General features: G+C 43.6%; 1 protein-coding gene across 1 annotated transcript in view; it reads right to left on the bottom strand.

The window, feature by feature from the left end:
• LOC148142209 (cytochrome P450 2J1-like) overlaps positions 1-19916 on the bottom strand; it is a 192196-nt gene that overhangs the window by 149550 nt on the left and 22730 nt on the right. The window contains exons 3-4 of the mRNA XM_087976985.1: positions 16836-17012; positions 3806-3947 (exon numbers count right to left, since the gene is read on the bottom strand). Coding sequence (XP_087833111.1) covers positions 3806-3947; positions 16836-17012 — 319 coding nt within the window. The remainder of the gene's footprint in view (positions 1-3805; positions 3948-16835; positions 17013-19916) is intronic.

Raw genomic sequence — 19916 nt, 5'->3', positions numbered from 1 at the left:
CTTTATGATAGCTTCCAACATTTTTCCCAACTTCTAATGTAAGGCTAACAGATTAGTAGTATTCTGTTTTCTCTCATTTCCTTCTTAAATATTAGAGAGACATTTTCTACTTTACAATCTCAGGAATCAATCCAGATCCATAGAATTCTGGACTCTGATCGCTAATGCTTTGAACATGTCTTGAGTAGACAGGCAGGAGGCTGGAAGAACACAGCTTCCTGATGAAGGGGTTTTGCCCAAAACGTCAATTTTCCTGCTCCTCGGATACTGCCTGACCTGCTGTGCTTTTCCAGCACCACACTATCGACTCTAATCTCCAGCATCTGCAGTCCTCACTTTCTCCTGGAAGAATACCAAGCCTAGCAGCATCAGGAGGTAGAGAAGTCAACATTCCGAGTGTAACCCTTCATCAGAACTGGTGGTGGGTGTGGATCTTGAACATCTCTTGAGTCACTTCATTCAACACTTTGGGACATAAGCCAACAGGTTCTTTGAACTAGCACCTTTCAGGCCCAATAATTTCTCCAAAAAACAGTACAGAATAGATTGGCAATTTATTGTCACATGTATATTTTACAAACAAAACATGGTGAAACTTTTTATAAGTTGCCATAGTGCAGCACCTAAATTAATAACACAAGTCATAAATAAGATGAAAACAATGTAGGAGATCAATACAGCAGAGCAGCTGGCCTCTTGGCTCACCAAGCCGAAGCCAACATGACACCTTTTGGAACTTAAATCTTTTTGTCTCTACGTGACTCCCTGCCTAATCACATTTTTCAAGATGTCCTTAAACATTGCTATTGCATCTCTTCTACCACTTCCTCCAGCATTCCAAGTACTTAACCACCCTGTGTAAAAAAACACGTCTCTCTCATCTCCTTTAAATTTTCCCCATGATCTTTAATCTATGTCCCTTAACATGGAGGTGTCGGTGTTGGACTGGGGTATACAAAATTAAAAATCACACAACACCAGGTTATAGTCCAACAGGTTTATTTGGAAGCACCAGCTTTTGGAGCACTGATCCTTCATCAGGTGGTTGTGGAGAATAAGATCATGCTCACAAAATTCTGTGATCATGATCTTAACCTCCATAACCATCTGATGAAGGAGCAGCGCTCCAAAAGCTAATGCTTCCAAATAAACCTGTTGGACTATAACCTGGTGTTGTGTGATTTTTAACTGTGTCCCTTAGTAATTAACATTTCTACACTGGAGAAAAACCTCCAAATATCCATGCCTCTCATAATTTTGTAAACCTCTATCAGGCTGCCCCTCAGACTCCGATGTTCAAGTGAAACAATCCAAGATGTTCCAATTGCTCCTCACAGCTAATACCTGACAATATTCTGATAAACCTTTTCTATACCCTCTCCACAGAGGGATAGCACAGTCGCACCTTTTCTATACCCTCTCCACAGAGGGATAGCACAGTCGCACCTTTTCTATATCCTCTCCACAGAGGGATAGCACAGTCACACCTTTTCTGTACCCTCTCCACAGAGGGATAGCACAGTCGCACCTTTTCTATACCCTCTCCACAGAGGGATAGCACAGTCGCACCTTTTCTGTACCCTCTCCACAGAGGGATAGCACAGTCGCACCTTTTCTGTACCCTCTCCACAGAGGGATAGCACAGTCGCACCTTTTCTGTACCCTCTCCACAGAGGGATAGCACAGTCGCACCTTTTCTATACCCTCTCCACAGAGGGATAGCACAGTCGCACCTTTTCTGTACCCTCTCCACAGAGGGATAGCACAGTCGCACCTTTTCTGTATCCTCTCCACAGAGGGATAGCACAGTCGCACAGTCTGTAGCACAACTGCCTCCCATCACAAGGGACCTAGGTTTGTTTCCTGCCTCGGTTCACTGTCTGTGTGGAGTTTGCACATTCTCCCCGTGTCTGCGTGAGTGTCGGGATTCCTTCCCTCGATGTTACCTCCTTAACCCCATGCCATTTCCAAAATCTGAGCAATGTCTCCTCCAGACAAAAATAGAATGATGTTTGCACACAGTTCATGAGCTGGATCCGATCTTTGTCATGGGTTGTGATGGATGTTGGTGATTCCTTTAGAACCAGGAATTATACAACAGGTAGACTAATGGTAAATCTGAACAGAAACACATTATTGACATTGCTCACATCACCAAATCAGTTCGGAACTGTTCCACAAGCTCTATCCTCAAGGTCACCTGACCAGCTCTCTTAAAGGGGCAGCACCCCAACTATATGCAAAACAGTCCTTTTTTTAAAAAATGTGAATAAATCCTGTCCCTAAGAATCTTCTCCAATAGTTTTCCTACCATTGATGTAAGGTTCACCAGGCTGTAATTTCCCAGGTTATCCTGTTGCCGCTCCTAAACAAAGGAATGAGTACCCAATGAACACAGCCCACTGATTTCTCAGCAACAAACCCAAATAAGCAGACAAAACATGTCCAGAAACCCTAGCCACTCTCCCCTATATCAAAGACATCTCAGAAATGACTGGCAGACTACTCAGATCACTTGGCATCATAGTAGCCCACAAACCCACCAACACACTAAAACAGCAGCTAATGAATTTGAAAGACCCCATACAGACAACAAGCAAAACTAATGTCATTTACAAAATACCGTGCAAGGACTGTGACAAACACTACATTGGACAAACAGGCAGAAAACTAGCCACCAGGATACATGAACATCAACTAGAAACAAAACGACATGATCCTCTCTCACTAGTATCCTCACGTACAGATGAGGAAGGACACCACTTCGACTCGGACAACACATCCATCCTAGGACAAGCCAAACAAAGACATCACGAGAATTCCTAGAAGCATTGCATTCCAATCGGAACTTTATCAACAAACACATCGAGTTAGATCCCATCAACCACCCCCTGAGAAAAGGAACAGGAAATGATATCACCAACCCAAAGAAACCCAAACATATAAATAGAAAGCAGGAATCATGTACAGTGCTTTGCCTGAGGCCCACTGAAGATGTTACCTCGTAGGGTGACAAAGCGTCTGGAAACGAACCTCCCAGCTCAGCGAGCAAACCTACATCCAGAACCTCAATCTAAGCTCCAAATCTTCTGAAATCTCGCTAAAGGAACTAATTGGCCATTCTCCAAAACAGTTTTCTTGCTAATACTAATTTTCTTCAACTCCTCATTCTCACTAGCCACTACGATCTCAGTTCTGAGAAATTTCTGATAGCATCCTGAGTGAGAACAAACATAGAATAATAATTTAGCTTCTCCAACAATTCTCTGTCCTCTATTATAAATTTTCCTGACTCTGCCTTTAATGGACCCACATTGATTTTAACCAAGTGTCTAATTTTCATGTGCCTATGAAGACTTTAACAACCCTTGTGTTTTTGTTTCTTGATAGATTAAATTCACTTTCTATTCTCTCTTTCCATACTTGTATCCTGGCATTCCTTGTTGTATTTGAGAAACGTCCCAGTCCTCAGATTTAATGCTATTTCTTGCAACTTTATTGATACTGTCTTTCAATGTTATACACTAAAAGTAACAAACAGTCAGGGGTCATCCCAACATTATTTAGGAGAGGGCTATGTCTGATGTTTAGGGATTAAAGGTTTTGAGTTAGCATCAGAGAGATGGTAGATTCAGTAAATAATCATTCTGCGTCAAAGTAGGTAACAAATTTTAACATTTCAGTTTGTGTCCCTTCCAAATCACGCATTTTGGAGTAGATAAGGTTAGCTTCCTAGATCTTCCCTGCTAACACTCCTTCCTGTTTCTTGAGCTTCCTACTGTGTATCAACTTGGACATTCTGTACCTTGGATGGATGGATACGCTGTCATGTAGAGCAGCAGCCACCGCAGCACCGACACAATGGATTCCGTGCCACCCATAATCAGGTCAGTGGTGCAGGCAACCAAGCTGTTCAGAGTGAAGGTGGAATTTTCATCACCACTCTTCTGCCAAAAGAAACCAGAGGCAATTAGAACCGCAGAACAGGGAAAAGTACTTTGGAATTAGCTCCATAATTTGTTGAAAAGGCACTGGGAAAAATTTGAGGAGGTAACTCCATTTTTCACATTGGACAGGATGGTCCCTACCCATAGCCATGGTACCCATCCCATTACCTTGATACCCACCTAAAACCATTATCCATCCTTTTACCATGGACCCATCCCATTACCGTGTTAACCATTCCTGTTATAATGGCACTGCATTTGGCATGTACAATGGGCTCACACTGGAAGAGTCCAATCACGTGACATAACTGTCTATTTTGCGGAGGAAACAGCTCAGTCTAACCTTGCCATCTGTTGAGTAAAGATCTCCTTGCTGTTGTTTAATACTTCTGCCCCCTGCACCTTCTTGAAATGTAACAGGTACCAATTCTGTTACCATGGTGGAGAAAGCAGATTTAACATTTTAAACCCAACATGACTCTTGTACAGAAATGACGTGGGCTGGAAAGGTTTGAACAAAGGGGGAGGAAAAGGTAGTGGAGCAAATTGTAAAGGTGACCGGGGCGAAAGGCAGAGTGTTAATGGTAGGACAAGATGAATATTCCACAGACAGCTGTTTTCGAACCAGACATTCTGCATGTAATCTTACTGTCAGTGAAATGTTCCTGCGATTGAGAAAAATGCAACCTCTGACATTGACTCTTAGCTGGCTGACACAACACACTCTGACATTGACTCTTAGCTGGCTGACCCAACACGCTCTGACATTGAGTCTTAGCTGGCTGACCCAACACACTCTGACATTGACTCTTAGCTGGCTGACCCAACACGCTCTGACATTGAGTCTTAGCTGGCTGACCCAACACACTCTGACATTGACTCTTAGCTGGCTGACCCAACACGCTCTGACATTGAGTCTTAGCTGACTGACCCAACACGCTCTGACATTGACTCTTACTGGCTGACCCAACACGCTCTGACATTGACTCTTAGCTGACTGACCCAACATGCTCTGACATTGACTCTTAGCTGGCTGACCCAACACGCTCTGACATTGACTCTTAGCTGGCTGACCCGACACTCTCTGACATTGAATCTTAGCTGGCTGACCCAACACGCTCTGACATTGACTCTTAGCTGGCTGACCCAACACGCTCTGACATTGAATCTTAGCTGACTGACCCAACACACTCTGACATTGACTCTTAGCTGGCTGACCCAACACTCTCTGACATTGAATCTTAGCTGACTGACCCAACACGCTCTGACATTGACTCTTAGCTGGCTGACCCAACACGCTCTGACATTGACTCTTAGCTGACTGACCCAACACGCTCTGACATTGACTCTTTGCTGGCTGACCCAACACGCTCTGACATTGACTCTTAGCTGGCTGACCCGACACTCTCTGACATTGAATCTTAGCTGGCTGACCCAACACACTCTGAGATTGAATCTTAGCTGGCTGACCCAACACACTCTGACATTGACTCTTAGCTGGCTGACCCAACACGCACTGACATTGACTCTTAGCTGGCTGACCCAACACGCTCTGACATTGACTCTTAGCTGGCTGACCCAACCCGCTCTGACATTGACTCTTAGCTGACTGACCCAACACGCTCTGACATTGACTCTTAGCTGGCTGAGGAGAAAGTGAGGTCTGCAGATGCTGGAGAACGGAGCTGGAAATGTGTTGCAGGAAAAGCGCAGCAGGTCAGGCAGCATCCAGGGAACAGGAGAATCGATGTTTCGGGCATAAGCCCTTCTTCAGGATGAGGAAAGTTTGTCCAGCAGGCTAAGATAAAAGGTAGGGAGGAGGGACTTGGGGGAGGGGCGTCGGAAATGTGATAGGTGGAAAGAGGTCAAGGTGAGGGTGATAGGTCAGACTGGGGTGGGGGCGGAGAGATCGGGAAGAAGATCTCAGGTTAGGAAGGCGGTGCTGAATTTGATGGATTTGACTGAGACAGGGTGGGGGGAGGGGAAATGAGGAAACTGGTGAAATCCGAGTTCATCCCTTGTGGTTGGAGGGTTCCTAGGCGGAAGATGAGGCGTTCTTCCTCCAACCATCGTTTTGTTGTGGTCTGACGATGGAGGAGTCCAAAGACCTGCATATCCTTGGTGGAGGAAAGGGGGAATTGAAATGTTGAGCTACAGGGTGGTTGGGTTGGTTGGTCCGGGTATCCCAGAGGTGTTCTCTGAAACGCTCCGCAAGTAGGCGGCCTGTCTCCCCAATATAGAGGAGGCCACATCGGGTGCAGAGGATGCAATAGATGATATGTGTGGAGGTGCAGGTGAATCTGTGGCGGATATGGAAGTTTCCTTTGGGGCCTTGGAGGGAGGTAAGGGGGGAGGTGTGGGCGCAAGTCTTGCACCTCCTGCGGTTGCAGGGGAAGGTGCCGGGAGTGGAGGTTGGGTCGGTGGGGGGTGTGGATCTGACGAGGGAGTCACGGAGGGAGTGGTCTTTACGGAATGCTGATAGGGGTGGGGAGGGAAATATATCCTTGGTGGTGGGGTCCGTTTGGAGGTAGCGGAAATGACGGCGGATGATGCGCTGTACATGGAGATTGGTGGGGTGGTAGGTGAGGACCAGTGGGGTTCTGTCCTGGTGGCGGTTGGAGGGACAGGGATCAAGGCCGGAGGAGCGGGAAGTGGAAGAGATGCGGTGGAGGGCATCGTCGACCACGTCTGGGGGGAAATTGCGGTCTTGAAGAAGGAGGCCATCTGGGTTGTGCGTTTTGGAATTTTCCCCCCCGACGTGGTCGACGATGCCCTCCACCGCATCTCTTCCACTTCCCGCTCCTCCGCCCTTGAACCCCGCCCCTCCAACTGCCACCAGGACAGAACCCCACTGGTCCTCACCTACCACCCCACCAATCTCCATGTACAGCGTATCATCCACCGTCACTTCCGCCACCTCCAAACGGACCCCACCACCAAGGATATATTTCCCTCCCCTCCCCTATCAGCATTCCGTAAAGACCACTCCCTCCGTGACTCCCTCGTCAGATCCACACCCCCCACCGACCCAACCTCCACTCCCGGCACCTTCCCCTGCAACCGCAGGAGGTGCAAGACTTGCGCCCACACCTCCCCCCTCACCTCCCTCCAAGGCCCCAAAGGAAACTTCCATATCCGCCACAGATTCACCTGCACCTCCACACATATCATCTATTGCATCCTCTGCACCCGATGTGGCCTCCTCTATATTGGGGAGACAGGCCGCCTACTTGCGGAGCGTTTCAGAGAACACCTCTGGGACACCCGGACCAACCAACCCAACCACCCTGTAGCTCAACATTTCAATTCCCCCTCCCACTCCACCAAGGATATGCAGGTCTTTGGACTCCTCCATTGTCAGACCACAACAAAACGACGGTTGGAGGAAGAACGCCTCATCTTCCGCCTAGGAACCCTCCAACCACAAGGGATGAACTCGGATTTCACCAGTTTCCTCATTTCCCCTCCCCCCAACCTGTCTCAGTCAAATCCATCAAATTCAGAGCCAACACGCTCTGACATTGACTCTTAGCTGGCTGACCCGACACTCTCTGACATTGAATCTTAGCTGGCTGACCCGACACTCTCTGACATTGAATCTTAGCTGGCTGACCCGACACTCTCTGACATTGAATCTTAGCTGGCTGACCCAACACGCTCTGACATTGAATCTTAGCTGACTGACCCAACACGCTCTGACATTGAATCTTAGCTGACTGACCCAACACGCTCTGACATTGACTCTTAGCTGGCTGACCCAACACGCACTGACATTGACTCTTAGCTGACTGACCCAACACGCTCTGACATTGACTCTTAGCTGGCTGACCCAACACGCAATGACATTGACTCTTAGCTGACTGACCCAACACGCACTGACATTGACTCTTAGCTGGCTGACCCAACACACTCTGACATTGAGTCTTAGCTGACTGACCCAACACGCACTGACTTTGACTCTTAGCTGGCTGACCCGACACTCTCTAACATTGACGCTTAGCTGACTGACCCAACACGCACTGACATTGACTCTTAGCTGGCTGACCCAACACACTCTGACATTGAGTCTTAGCTGGCTGACCCAACACGCTCTGACATTGACTCTTAGCTGGCTGACCCAACACGCTCTGACATTGACTCTTAGCTGACTGACCCAACACGTACTGACTTTGACTCTTAGCTGGCTGATCCTACACGTACTGACATTGACTCTTAGCTGGCCGACCCGACACTGTCTGACATTGACTCTTAGCTGGCTGACCCAACACGCACTGACATTGACTCTTAGCTGGCTGACCCAACACACTCTGACATTGAGTCTTAGCTGACTGACCCAACACGCACTGACTTTGACTCTTAGCTGGCTGACCCGACACTCTCTAACATTGACGCTTAGCTGACTGACCCAACACGCACTGACATTGACTCTTAGCTGGCTGACCCAACACACTCTGACATTGAGTCTTAGCTGGCTGACCCAACACGCTCTGACATTGACTCTTAGCTGGCTGACCCAACACACTCTGACATTGACTCTTAGCTGGCTGACCCAACACACTCTGACATTGAGTCTTAGCTGGCTGACCCAACACGCTCTGACATTGACTCTTAGCTGGCTGACCCAACACGCTCTGACATTGACTCTTAGCTGACTGACCCAACACGTACTGACTTTGACTCTTAGCTGGCTGATCCTACACGTACTGACATTGACTCTTAGCTGGCCGACCCGACACTGTCTGACATTGACTCTTAGCTGGCTGACCCAACACACTCAGTTCCAAATTTCTTCATAGTTTCATCTCCAAATGCTTCTCTTTAGGGGCCAAGAAGATTAAGTTCCCTATAACACATTAACAACCAGTGAAAGAAGTTTGTATGATCTGGTGATGTATATTGAGCCACCTTAATAAATTATCTGAGAGTAAAAGATCCCCTAAAGAACAGTGACCATATCGTAGTAGAATTTAGTATTGTGTTTCAGAAATGTGGGTCAGAAATAACTGTGCTAAATGAAAATAAGGGTAGTTAGTTTGCAGATGACACAGAAAGTCTGCAAAGAGATATGAACTGGATAACTGAGTTGAAATTAACTTGGTAGATGAAATAAAATAGGTAAGAATGTGAGATGATGAATTTTGAGAGGAAGAATAAAGAAAGCAGAAGCATAGAGGGATTTGGGAGTTCTTGTGCATGAATTACAAAAACATTAGCAACCAAGTTCAGCAAGTAATAGGGAAGGATATGAAATGTTGCCTGAGTTTACACTGGCTTTTCACTCCTGCCTATGAACCAGATTTACCATTAGCAAGGACAAATTGCATTCCTGGAGCTGAGAATTTGTCCAGTACTCCTACCATGACTAGTTTAAGGAGGTCTAGCACTTCCTCCTTAACCAACCTCCGACCAGCTTGTACATTTTGGCACAGCCTCTATTGTGCTTTCCTTTACCACTCCAACAAAAGTCACCAGCTTATCCTGTTTCCCTACATCTAGCTTCCCAGGAATTTTCCTAACCCACCAACACTGTGATTTCACGTGGCCTATTTTATTACAGTGAAAACACCGGAGTTTTTAAATTCTCTTTCCCCTTCAAGGGTTTCCTTTTTGCCTGTGGCAAGTTATAATCTTCACAGAGTTCTACCCTTACCTTTTCACTTAAGGATTTCTCTTTTCCTCAGTTTCTACCCTTGCGGATTGAAATTGCTTTTGGAAGCCAAACTTTGTTTAATGGATCAACTAATAATCATCAGCCCCTTCAGCTGCTAACCTTGCTGTTTTAACTCTCTGCTCTTCCACATGAGTTTACATTACTTCAGGCAGTGAATTTTTGAATTCCTCTAAAATAATTGACTGTCTAAGAGATTCATATTTTTATTGTCCTTATCCACCGATCAAAATTACTCTAATTGATCCTTTCAAACTCAATATAGGTTTGACCAGGGCCCCTCCTTAGATTCCTGAAACGTTGTCTCTATGCTTCTGGTACAAGCTCATATGCACTTAAAATGGCTTTTTTCACCTCCTCACACTCCCCAGATATCTCCTCTGATAAGGATGCGAATACCTCAGTCGCCCTACCTGCAAGTTTTGTTCAGATCAACAAAACCCACATTGCCACTGGCCACTGCATTTTTTTAGCCGCCTTTTCCAACGAGATGAAAAAGGCTTCTACACCTTTTTCATCAAAATTAGGCAATGCTTGAGGAGATTTAAACAGTTTCTCACCAGGCCTTTGGCTGCTATGGGTTTGCTGACCCTCCCTCTCTTCCTCACTGAGCTGACCTTCAGCCTTCATCTCCAGCCTTTAAGCTGACTTTCCTGTCAAAGTGCCAATTTCTCCAATTCAAACTCCCTCTATTTCTTCCTTTACTTTCTCTCCTTTTCTCTCCTTCTCTCACTCTTTCTCTCTCTTCTCTCTCTCTTTGTCTTTGTTCTGCTAAAACCATTCGTTCTTTTTCTCTTTCCTCTGCTTTTAATTGTAATTTCTTGTTTTTTGCCTCTAACTCAAGCTGCTTCATTTTCAACTGAGTTTTAGCCATCTTCAAAGATTCTGATGGCGTTTCCAGAAAATTTAAATGCTGAGCTATTGCAGTAATTATCTCTCCTTTCATCACAAAAGGAGACAGCTCCAATTCCAGCCCATCAGCTAATTCCACATCTCCGGGGACAGCCTCCAGACAATCATGAACTACAAACACACAGACTCCCATAACTATCTGGATTACATCTCCTACCACCCAGTAGCCTCCATCCCATTCTCCCAATTCCTCTGGCTCTGCCGCATCTGCTCGGATGAGGAGACATTCCACTTGCGAGCACCCCAGATGTCCACCTATTTTGAACAACGCGCTTTCCCTCCCTCTGTCATCCAGACAGCTCCACACTGCACCATCTCCATTCCCCGTTCCACAGCTCTTAAACCCCCTCCTCCAAACAAAATAAAGACAGAGTTCCCCTTGTCCTCACCGACCACTCCACCAGCCTCTGTATTCAATGCATCCACCAGCTCCAACTAGACCCCACTACCAAGAATATCTTCCTTTCCCCCCACCTCTCTGCCTTCCCCAAAGACCATTCCCTCCGACAGTTCTTGGTTTGCGCCACTCTCCTCACGGACCCCCCAGAACCCCCCCGGTACCTTCCCCTGCAATTGGAAAAGCTGCAAAACCTGCCAGTACAGCCCTCCTGTTGGGTTCAGTGTGAAATTGATCAATCCTTTTGAAAGACTGTTGAAAGGTTTTCTGAGTGAAGTTTGTACCTTACAGGGTCACAGAGTTATTGCAACACAGAAAGTGGCCGTTCAGCACATCAATTCTATAGCAGTCAGGATGTCCCTGCAAGACCTCATGATTCAAAATGGAAAAGTGTGAAGTGATTCATATTGGAAGGTGGAATTTAAATGCAGAATACAGGGTTAAAGCAGGATTCTTGGCATGTGGAGGAAGAGAGGGATCTTGGGGTTCACATCCATAGATCCCTCAAAGTTGCCACCCAAGTTGTTATGATTGTTTTCAAGGACATGGTGTGTTGGCTTTCATTAGCAGGGGATTATGTTTAAGAGGCGCAAGGTTATGCTGCAGCTCTATACAGTCCTGGTTAAACCAGACTTGGAATATTGTGTTCAGTTCTGTGCGCCTCATTACAGGAAGGATGTGGAAGCTTTAGAGAGGGTGCAGTGGAGATTTCCCAGGGTGCTGCCTGGACTGGAGGGTGTATCTTATGGAGAAAGGTTGAGGGAGCAAGGACTTTTCTCACTGGAGTGAAGAAGGATGAGAGGTGACTTGATAGAGGTGTACATGATGTTGAGAGATATCGATAGAGTGGATAGCCAGAGACTTTTTCCCAGGGCTATGTCAAGCAAGCATAATTTTAAAATAATTGGAGGAATGTTTAGGGGAGATGTCAGAAGTAGGTTCTTGGGGGCGGCACAGTGTTTCAGTGGTTAACACTGCTGCCTCACAGCGCCAGAGGCCCAGGTTCAATTCCAGCCTCAGGTGACTGTGTGGAGTTTGCACATTTCTTCAGGTGTTCCAGTTCCAGTTTCCTCCCACAATCCAAAGATGTGCAGGTCAGGTGAATTGGCCAGGCTAAATTGCCCATAGTGTTAGGTGTACCAGTCGGTAGTAAATCTAGGGTAGGGGAATGGGTCTGGATGGGCTACTCTGCAGAGGGTCAGTGTGGACTTGTTGGGCCAAATGGCCTGTTACCATATTGTAGGGAATGTAGTATATTCTACACAGAGACTGGTGGGTGTGTGGAATGCACTGAGAGCAGTGGTAGTAGAGTCAGATACATTAGGGACATTTAAGTGACTCTTGGATAGGCAGATGGAAGATAGTACAATGAATGGCATGTAGGTTAGTCTGATCTTAGAGTAGGATAAAAGGCTGGCACAGCATCATCGGCCAAAGGGCCTGCACTGTTCTATGTTCTGTTAGTTAACTGATCTCACATTCCAGGACATCAGAGCACCAGAATCTGGAAATTCTACACTCTATCCTTTTGTCTTGAAAAATAACCCATTGGTCATAGCGCTATTTTTGTTGCACTCATCCAGGCAACTGGGGAGTATTTCATCACAATCCTGACTTGTGTCTTGTAGGTAGTGGACAGGCTTTGGGCAGTCAGCTACTCGCTGAATATTCCAAGCCTCTGACCTGCCATTGTAGCCACTGTACAGTCAGCCATAATCCCAGGGTGTTGGTAGTGGTGGTGATATAATTGAAAGTCAAGGGGTGATGGTATGACTGTCTCTAGTGTCACTGCCACAAGTCAGCTCAAGCCTGGATATTTCACAGATCTTGGTGCACTTGAACATTCACTGTTTCAGTATATATGTAACAAAGAACAGTACTGCACATGATCATTCCTTTTGTCCCAATAGGCCTGCCCAACAGATATGCCTTTCTAAATGAGAAAGCTTTTGACTCCTAGTGGTCCATATCCCTGTCTTTCCTGCCTAATTCTGTACCCTTCAAGATGCCTCCTAAATATTGCTATTGGATTTGCTTCTCCCATCTCCTCTGATAGTATGTTCCAGGCACTTACCACTGTCTGTGTAAAAATCTGCTTCTCATGTCTCCTTTAAACTTTCCTGCTTTTACCCTAAACCCATGTCTCTTCATAATTAACATTTCTACCCTGCGAAAAAGACTCTGACTATCCATTCTATCCAGAACTCTCATATTTTTGTAAACTTCTATCAAGTCATCCCTCAGCCTTTGATATTCAAGTGAAAGCAAACCAACATTGTTCAATTTCTCCTCCAAATAGCCTCCAAACCAGGCAATAAACTGGTAAACCTTTTCTGTACCCACTCCAAAGACCTCACATCCCTCTGGTTGTTTGGTGACCAGACCTCTATGTAATATTCCAAATATTGCCTAAATAAAGTTCCACACAGCTGCAACATGTCTTGCCAATTTTTATTTTCAATGCCCTGCCCAATGAAGGCAAGCATGTCATACATCTTCTTGATCACCTTAACAACTTGGGTTGTCACTTTCAGGGAACTGTGGACCTGTACACCTAGATCCCTCTGTGTTTGAGTGGAGTTGTGACTGATACTGAACATTGTGCAATCATCAGTGAACATTCCCATTTCTGACCTTATGATGGAGGAAAGATCATTGATGAAGCCACTGAAGATCTAGGACACTACACTAAGGGATTCCTGGAGCTCAGATGACTGACCTTCAACAACAACTGCCATCTTTACATTTGCCTCACAAGACTCAAACCAGTGGAGAGTTTTCTCCAATTCCCATTAACTCCAGATTTGCTCAGGCTCCTCGATGCCACACTCAGTCAATTTCAGCCTTAACGACAAAGGCAGTCACTCTAACTTCAGGCGGGAATGAAGCCTTTTATCCACGTTTGGACCAGGGCTCTAATGAAATCAGGAGCTGAGTGACCCTGGCAAAACCCAAAGTGGGTGTCACTGAACAGGTTATTGCTGAGCAGATGTGCTTGATAGGAGTGTTGATGACATCTTCCATCAGTTTACTCATAATTGAGAGTTGATTGATGGGTCAGTAATTGGCTGGGTTGGACTTGTCCTGCCTTTTCTGTAAAGGACATGCCTGGCAATTTTCAACATGGTCAGGTAGATGCCAGCGTTGCAACTGGACAACAACAGCTTGGCTAGAGGAGTGGTAAGTTCTGGAGCACAAGTCTTCAGTGTTAATGGTGGAATGTTGTCAGGGCCCATGGCCTTTGCAGTATAAAATGCCTTTAATCATTTCTTGACATCATGTAAAGTGAACCGAATTTGCTGAAGACTGGCATCTATGAGGTCAAGCATCATTGGAACATGGCAGAACGGATCACCCACTCAGCATTTCTGGTTGAAGGTTTTTGTGAATGGTTCAGATGTATCTCAGGGAATCACTGAGATACACTGATTCAAAATTCAAAACACCAGTTCACCAGGTTGATGAGATGGCCTGTAATTAAGGTAAAGTCAACACTGTTTTACCAGACCGTTTGGACTGCTCTCTCATTGGATAGAAATGTGTGTTGGTAGTTTAACCTGAGGTCACCATGCCTCATGCTAGGGGAGACGTTGAGAATAAGAGTGCTTCATGGTAACTCGAGCTGGTACAGGAATTGAGCCCATACTGTTAGCATCACTGTGCGTTGCTAAGTTGTTTTTCAGCTAACTGAACTAACCGATAACCCCATAGCTGTGAGGTAACGTCATGGAGTCATACAGCACACGGTCCAACTTGTGACGACCAGATATCCCAATTTGACCTTATCCCATTTGCTAGCACTTGGCCCATATCCCTCTAAACCCTTTCTATTCATATTCCCATCCAAATGCCTTTAACTATTTTTTTTGTACCAGCCTCCACCACTTCCTATAGCAGCTCATTCCATACACACACCACCCTCTGCATGAAAAAGTTGCCTCTCAGGTCCTTTTTAAATCTTTCCCCTCTCATCTTATACCCATACCCTCTAGTTTTGGACTCCACCATCCTAGGAATAAGATATTGTCTATTTACCCTACCTCATGATTTTATACACCTCTATAAGGTCACCCCCTCAGCCTCTGACACTCCAGGGAAAAATGTCCCAGCCTGTTCAGCCTCTCCCTATAAATCAAACCCTACAGTCCTGGCAACATCCTTGTAAATCTTTTCTGCACCCTCTCAAGGGTAACAACATCCTTCCTATAGAAGGGTGACCAGAATTGTACACGGTATTCTAAAAATGGCCTCAACAATGTCCAGTACCCCAGCATGCCAACTCCCACATTCAACGTTCTGACCAATGTTTTAGGTTTTAGATTATATCAGGTTTAATATTAGAGATGCCCTTTTATATAGGTGTGAAATTTTAGATTTTAAACTGTATCAAGGTTAATATTAGAAAAAATTAATCTGTATTTCTTTGGCCAACAAAGGATAGCTATATTGGTCTCACAGAACTTAAGCATAAATTAAAGAAATCTTCTTTTTGCTAAAAGTTTGTGTCTTATTTTAATCAGGACAATTCACTGGTGTTACCACATTGGGGTGAAAACAACTGTTCAACTGAAACAAAGCTGCTGACTGGTTGACAAATAAGTGTTGATTGGGAGAGGCATTGCCATGGCGAATCACTGACAGTAAATTGATTTGTTTATTTTAAACAAGGCTCAAGATGCTGCTCAGTCAAAGCAAGTAAAAGGAACAGGTCATTGTGGAGGTGGGATGAAGGAAGGGAATGAGTGAGTGAGTGAGTGAGTGAGTGAGTGAGTGACAGGGCCAGGGACAGGGACAGGGGAAAAGAACACAAGAGATGGCAGGAGATAAACATGCGCAGAAGAGATTCCCTTCACCTGAACAGTACAATTAAGAAATTCACTTTTAAAATATTTAACAACTAAATGAATTCATTTAATGGAATAGAAATGGCTGAGTGTACAATGTATTACTGCTGTAGCATGTGGGGTTAGGTGGCTGCTGATGTGATGATGGGACCGTAGGCAGACCGAGTAGATGGAGGTGTAACCTTTCCCCTAGGTCAATGGGCCAATAACAAGGAACATGGTTGAAAGGTAGGGGAGGGAGGTTTAAAGAATGTTTGAGCATTGTCAGTAACTGGAAGTCACTGCCTAAAAGGTGATCGAGATGGGATACTTCAGAAACACCACAACATCCAAGGCTACAGTTCAAGTCTGCAAACTGAGATGAGAATAGATGGATGTTGAAGGGCCTGCATTGAAAAGACAGGTCAAAGCCTCTTTCCTCGCTGTAAAAACTCCATGACTCCATATCAACAAGAAAATTAAAGGGATATGGTGAAAGAGGGAGTATGGTGAAAGAGGGAGTACAAAGAGAAGTACAGGAACAGGCCTAGGCCCTTCAGCCCTCCAAGCCTGTGCTGATCATCATGCCCTAACTAAACTAAAAAACAAACCTTCTGCCCTTATTCGGTCTGTGTCCCTCTATTCGCTCCTATTCATGTAATCATCCAGATGCCTCTTAAGTATAGTCAGCGGGCCTGCTTCCACCACCTTTTCTGGCAGTACGTTCGAGGCTCCTACCACTCCCTGCGTGAAAAGCTTCCCTCGTACAACTCCCTTAAATCCCCAACCCCAGCTCTCACCTTGAGCCTGTGTCCCCTTGTAACTGAAACTTCAACCCTTTGACTCTTGATCCGATCCATTTCTCAAATAATTTTGTAATTTTCAGGTGTTGGTGAACACTACTCCTAACTGTTTTACCTCAACCTTTGTATCTCTTTCTCTCCAGCTTCAATTAAACTTCACAACCTCATGTCAGTCACCCTTTCCATTCTCTGTTTTCTTGCCTCTGTGTTTGTGTAATTTCATAATTATGTTTTTTTCTTTGACAAAGCGAAAGACATTTAATTTGCTGATCACTGGTTCCTCACCTTCTCTATTTTATTCAAGTAGCAGTCAGTGAAATCTCTTGGAGTCTCAGGGTTTCGACTCATTTGATGAAGTTTGATTTGCTGTAAGAGGATCTCCACCAGTTGATCCCATTCTGCAAACAGCCTCTGATGTGCTCCTGGCATGAACTTCATCACCATTGGCATTAGGTTATACAACTGGAATTAAATAAAAAGCACATCATGTAATATCCTTGACGACACAAACAGTCCACTCTGCCCACTTGGCCCATGCTAGTGTTTGTGAGGTACATCAGCCTCATTCAACTCACCCTGTCACTATCATCCTTTTACTCCTTACCTGTGTTAGTTTATTATTTGGGTGAAGATGTTTATTTTGAATTACCCAGTGCATAACCAGTATATAGCAACATAACCAGTATATAGCAACATAACCAGTATATAGCAGCATAACCAGTATATAGCAACATAACCAGTATATAGCAACATAACCAGTATATAGCAGCATAACCAGTATATAGCAACATAACCAGTATATAGCAACAAAACCAGTATATAGCAGCATAACCAGTATATAGCAACATAACCAGTATATAGCAGCATAACCAGTATATAGCAGCATAACCAGTATATAGCAACATAACCAGTATATAGCAGCATAACCAGTATATAGCAACATAACCAGTATATAGCAGTATAACCAGTATATAGCAGTATAACCAGTATATAGCAACATAACCAGTATATAGCAACATAACCAGTATATAGCAGCATAACCAGTATATAGCAACATAACCAGTATATAGCAGTATAACCAGTATATAGCAGCATAACCAGTATATAGCAACATAACCAGTATATAGCAGTATAACCAGTATATAGCAGTATAACCAGTATATAGCAACATAACCAGTATATAGCAGCATAACCAGTATATAGCAACATAACCAGTACATAGCAACATAACCAGTATATAGCAGTATAACCAGTATATAGCAGCATAACCAGTATATAGCAACATAACCAGTATATAGCAGTATAACCAGTATATAGCAACATAACCAGTATATAGCAACATAACCAGTATATAGCAGCATAACCAGTATATAGCAGTATAACCAGTATATAGCAACATAACCAGTATACAGCAACATAACCAGTATATAGCAGCATAACCAGTATATAGCAACATAACCAGTATATAGCAACATAAACAGTATATAGCAGTATAACCAGTATATAGTAACATAACCAGTATATAGCAGCATAACCAGTATATAGCAACATAACCAGTATATAGCAGTATAACCTGTATATAGTAACATAACCAGTATATAGCAGCATAACCAGTATATAGCAACATAACCAGTATATAGTAACATAACCAGCATATAGCAGCATAACCAGTATATAGCAACATAACCAGTATATAGCAGTATAACCAGTATATAGTAACATAACCAGTATATAGTAACATAACCAGTATATAGCAGCATAACCAGTATATAGCAACATAACCAGTATATAGCAGCATAACCAGTATATAGCAACATAACCAGTATATAGCAACATAACCAGTATATAGCAGTATAACCAGTATATAGCAGCATAACCAGTATATAGCAGTATAACCAGTATATAGTAACATAACCAGTATATAGCAGCATAACCAGTATATAGCAACATAACCAGTATATAGTAACATAAACAGTATATAGTAACATAACCAGTATATAGCAGCATAACCAGTATATAGCAACATAACCAGTATATAGCAGCATAACCAGTATATAGCAACATAACCAGTACATAGCAACATAACCAGTATATAGCAGTATAACCAGTATATAGCAACATAACCAGTATATAGCAACATAACCAGTATATAGCAGTATAACCAGTATATAGCAACATAACCAGGATATAGAAACATAACCAGTATATAGTAACATAACCAGTATATAGCAGCATAACCAGTATATAGCAACATAACCAGTATATAGCAGTATAACCAGTATATAGCAGCATAACCAGTATATAGCAACATAACCAGTATATAGCAGCATAACCAGTATATAGCAACATAACCAGTATATAGCAGCATAACCAGTATATGGCAACATAACCAGTATATAGCAACATAACCAGTATATAGCAGCATAACCAGTATATAGCAGTATAACCAGTATATAGCAGCATAACCAGTATATAGCAACATAACCAGTATATAGCAGTATAACCAGAATATAGCAGTATAACCAGTATATAGCAACATAACCAGTATATAGCAGCATAACCAGTATATAGCAACATAACCAGTATATAGCAGCATAACCAGTATATAGCAACATAAAAAGTATATAGCAGTATAACCAGTATATAGTAACATAACCAGTATATAGCAGCATAACCAGTATATAGCAACATAACCAGTATATAGTAACATAAACAGTATATAGTAACATAACCAGTATATAGCAGCATAACCAGTATATAGCAACATAACCAGTACATAGCAACATAACCAGTATATAGCAGTATAACCAGTATATAGCAGCATAACCAGTATATAGCAACATAACCAGTATATAGCAGTATAACCAGTATATAGCAACATAACCAGGATATAGAAACATAACCAGTATATGGCAACATAACCAGTATATAGCAACATAACCAGTATATAGCAGCATAACCAGTATATAGCAACATAACCAGTATATAGCAACATAACCAGTATATAGCAACATAACCAGTATATAGCAGCATAACCAGTATATAGCAACATAACCAGTATATAGCAGTATAACCAGTATATAGCAGCATAACCAGTATATAGCAACATAACCAGTATATAGCAGCATAACCAGTATATAGCAACATAACCAGTATATAGCAACATAAACAGTATATAGCAGTATAACCAGTATATAGTAACATAACCAGTATATAGCAGCATAACCAGTATATAGCAACATAACCAGTATATAGCAGTATAACCAGTATATAGTAACATAACCAGTATATAGCAACATAACCAGTATATAGTAACATAACCAGTATATAGCAACATAACCAGTATATAGCAGCATAACCAGTATA

Source organism: Chiloscyllium plagiosum, unplaced genomic scaffold (genome assembly GCF_037043375.1).
Source record: "Chiloscyllium plagiosum isolate Xiang-an unplaced genomic scaffold, Cpla_swu_hap1 HiC_scaffold_30, whole genome shotgun sequence".
NCBI classification, from domain to species: domain Eukaryota; kingdom Metazoa; phylum Chordata; class Chondrichthyes; order Orectolobiformes; family Hemiscylliidae; genus Chiloscyllium; species Chiloscyllium plagiosum.
Note: the sequence above shows the minus strand (reverse complement) of the source record. Positions and strands in the feature narration are given on the sequence as shown.